Source organism: Bison bison, unplaced genomic scaffold (genome assembly GCF_000754665.1).
Source record: "Bison bison bison isolate TAMUID 2011002044 unplaced genomic scaffold, Bison_UMD1.0 scf7180017864174, whole genome shotgun sequence".
Lineage (NCBI taxonomy): Eukaryota > Metazoa > Chordata > Mammalia > Artiodactyla > Bovidae > Bison > Bison bison.
The window spans coordinates 923,150-926,451 of record NW_011494746.1 but is presented as its reverse complement, the minus strand read 5'-3'; the positions used below and the strand labels follow the sequence as shown (position 1 = coordinate 926,451).

General features: G+C 42.5%; 1 protein-coding gene across 1 annotated transcript in view; it reads right to left on the bottom strand.

The window, feature by feature from the left end:
- LRR1 (leucine rich repeat protein 1) overlaps positions 1-3,302 on the bottom strand; it is a 25,672-nt gene that overhangs the window by 7,670 nt on the left and 14,700 nt on the right. The window contains exon 3 of the mRNA XM_010842276.1: positions 3,119-3,299. Coding sequence (XP_010840578.1) covers positions 3,119-3,299 — 181 coding nt within the window. The remainder of the gene's footprint in view (positions 1-3,118; positions 3,300-3,302) is intronic.

The following is a 3,302-nucleotide window of genomic DNA, read 5'->3' as shown; positions in this document are numbered from 1 at the left end:
ACCAGGTACTGTTATTCAGTATTTATTACATCTGCAATATGCCACTTTGCCAGGATTCAGTTTGGCTTTTAGACCTTACATCTGGGTGCTTTGTTGTTTTAAGATTTAAACGTTTTTGTTTGATTGGTTTTGGGGGTATTTACACTCCTTATCCAGCTTTGGGTAAGATACAATTGTTCTACCTGTCCAGTAACTCTTCCTTCCTCAAGAACAGAATCCCCTTTGTTTGAGGAGAATGCTTCTTCTCTCCCATTCTAACTCTGGGTGTAGTAAGAGTTGCCAATAGTAGTTACCTGCTTTCTTAACTTTAGTCTATTAGCCTGGGGTAGGCATGCCTCCCACAAGATATAAACTTGATGAAAGCAGAAATCATGTCTCCTTTGTTCAGTATTATTTTCCCAGAGCCAGAAGAGTGACTAACATATAATAGCTGCTCAATAATTTTTAATAACTGATGTTGCTTCTACTGAAGGCTTTAACAACTATTTATTAAGAAGCCACTATGAACCAGGCACTATGACAGGGGGCTGGGGACAACAGTGGTAAATAAGACCAGCATGGTAATTACACTTATCAAGTTGCCAATTTCACGACAGAAAGGTTATTAAACAAGTAATTATAAGCATAACAAATATTAAGACAAGGAAGTACAGGCTACTATACGACCTTATATAGGAAAGGACTCTTACCTGGTCTGGGGGTATAAAAGAGAACCAAAATGAGTAAGAAATGAAGGATTAATATGTTAAGCAAGTGAAGATACTGAGGGGAGGAGAGGGAGGTAGTATATAAATAAAATGGAATAGTGTGCAAAGCCTTGAAGGTAAGAGAGTTTGGCAACTGTGAGGAGGTGAAAGACGTTCAGTATGCCTGGAAGATCCAGTGAAAAGAGGCAGATGAGTGTAGAGAGGTAAACGGAGATTAGATGAATGTTCAGTGGATATTACTGTTAGATCTACATTTTGAAAATTCCCGTTAACTACAAAGTTTAATAATGAACTTTGGGAGAGGGGAGAATGGGATGGAGGAAAGACAATGGTAGAGGTAAGGAGATCCTTTAAGAAACCAGCCAGGCAAGGGACAATGGTGGTTTAGGCTATACCTGGGATGGAAGGGGGTATGAAAATACGAAAGTTACCCAGGAAGCAGAATTGAAAGAATTCAATAATATATTGGATATGGGGAAGGAAAAGCCTTTCTGTTCCTGGAAAGGGACAGAATACTACTTAAAGGAGTTGCAGAACACTATCAGAAAAGCTGGGACAGGGGTGGCAAGGAAAATTAATCTGGAGGTATTCTGAGTTTGAAATACTGTGACACAACCAAATGAAGATTTCCAGTAGGTAGCTGGCTCAAGTTGGAAATTCAGGGAGAGGACTAGCAAAAGACACAGATTTGGAAATCAGTCAGATGGATGACAGCGTCATGGGACAGAAAAGTAGAAGGTTGTAAGAAAGAGCCCCAAGGTGCTTCCACACTCAGCACTAATTCCTACTCCTCAAGGCCAAGACCAAACCACCTTAACTAACAAATAAATGTTTACTTGACACCTACTATGTCCCAAGCCCTGTGGCACCACCTCTTCCACAAAACTTTCTCAAAGACTTGAATCAGAATTCATTTCATTTTTAATATTATACTATATAATACCACTCTGCTTCTACCTTTATTACAGCAATTATAGCCCACCTTTGTAAGTGGTGATTTCTATTTTTCCCTTTCTAGTCTTGGAAAAACAGAGATTAAATCAGGTTTATTTCCCATCGTATCTATCCAGCATTGCACCCTGCACACACACTAAGTTTTCAACTAGTGGTTTACAATAACAGTTTTGTTAGGATTTTCAGCTACTGACCTTAGCACAGCGGAAGTTTTAAAGGAGAGATCATAACAGACTCTTAAAACAGACAGTACCTAAGGTGGGCATGAAAAGATAGGTTTTAGGGAGGTCAACAGGGAAAAAAGGGAGACCCAATTCTGGTTATGAGTTTGTTTCTCTCACCTAACAGTTTTCTAATCTTTAAAATTTGGTGACAGAAGTCCTTTCCATTTTAAAACATTACATGAGTTGATTCCACCGGAAAAGGGGAATTATTTAGACTTTCAACTACTTACACAAACATTTACGTGGCTCTGAATGAAACAGCAATAACTCTTCCTCAACTAAGAGTATTTACTGAGGATACAACACTGTAAGGGAAACAATCCCAGAAATTGTATAAAACCCAGTCAAGAGTTAGATGCAAAGAGGGTGATGAATCACCCCTCAATTTTATGATAGTAGGTACAAGGGTATTCCAGTCATTTTCACAAAAGAACGTGCCTGGGAATCAAGGTAAAAGGATTTTATAAAACTTGTGCTTTAAAAATTCAATTCCCAACTTCTTCTAGAGGGTTTACTACTGGTATGTAGATACAAAAAAAGCCTTGTACCTAACAAATAAAAACTTAGGAAATTAAACAGTTAAGAAAGAGCGAGAGATGCAGTAGCCAAGAATTTTAATAAAATTATCAAGTTGCAACCCAAGCATCACTGCTTTACTACTGTACTAATCGGGAAGATCCCCTCAAGTAGGAAATGGTAACCCACTCCAGTATTCTTGCCTGGAAAATCCCATGGACAGAGGGGCCTGGCGGGCTGCAGTCCCTGGGGTCGCAATGAGTCGGATACGACTGAAGCGACTGAGCACAGCACAATCTGGCCTAACGACCTTAGATGCATCCCACAAAGCCTTAAAAACAAACAAACAAATTTAGCTAAGAAACTGGGAGAAACATAATCTACTGAACCAAAGTGTAGTCATTTTACGGTTCTCCCAAACTTGACTGATGCTACACGCAGGCCGAAATTTCAAAGGCATTAAAGGGGCAGGGTTGCTATCTACTACTAAGCAGCAAGGCTGTCAATAAAGTCGCAGAAATAGGCAAGAAAATTAAGAAGTGACTCTTAAAATCTTTCCGCCTTCGGGCCGGTAGGGAGACGCCAGGGTCCGGGTGATGGTGGGGTTCAGGGGCCGGGCGCTCGGCAACCCCCAAGACGGAGTCCAGCTGGGGAAACAGTCGGGCGCTTAGAGCAAGAACGCCTGGCTGCCACCCCTGACCCGCCGGTTCCACGCACCTCATAGCGGGTCCCGCGCTTGTCCTTCAGGGTGGAAATGAACAAACAGGCGGGGTGACGGCCGCCCCGCTCGCCTCCCGCTCGGGGACCCGGCGGAGTCCTGGGCGCCTGCTGACAGAGGCTCAACACCGCCCGGACGCCCTTGCCCCGGTTCCTCAGCCCCAAGGCCGGCAAATGCCGGCTG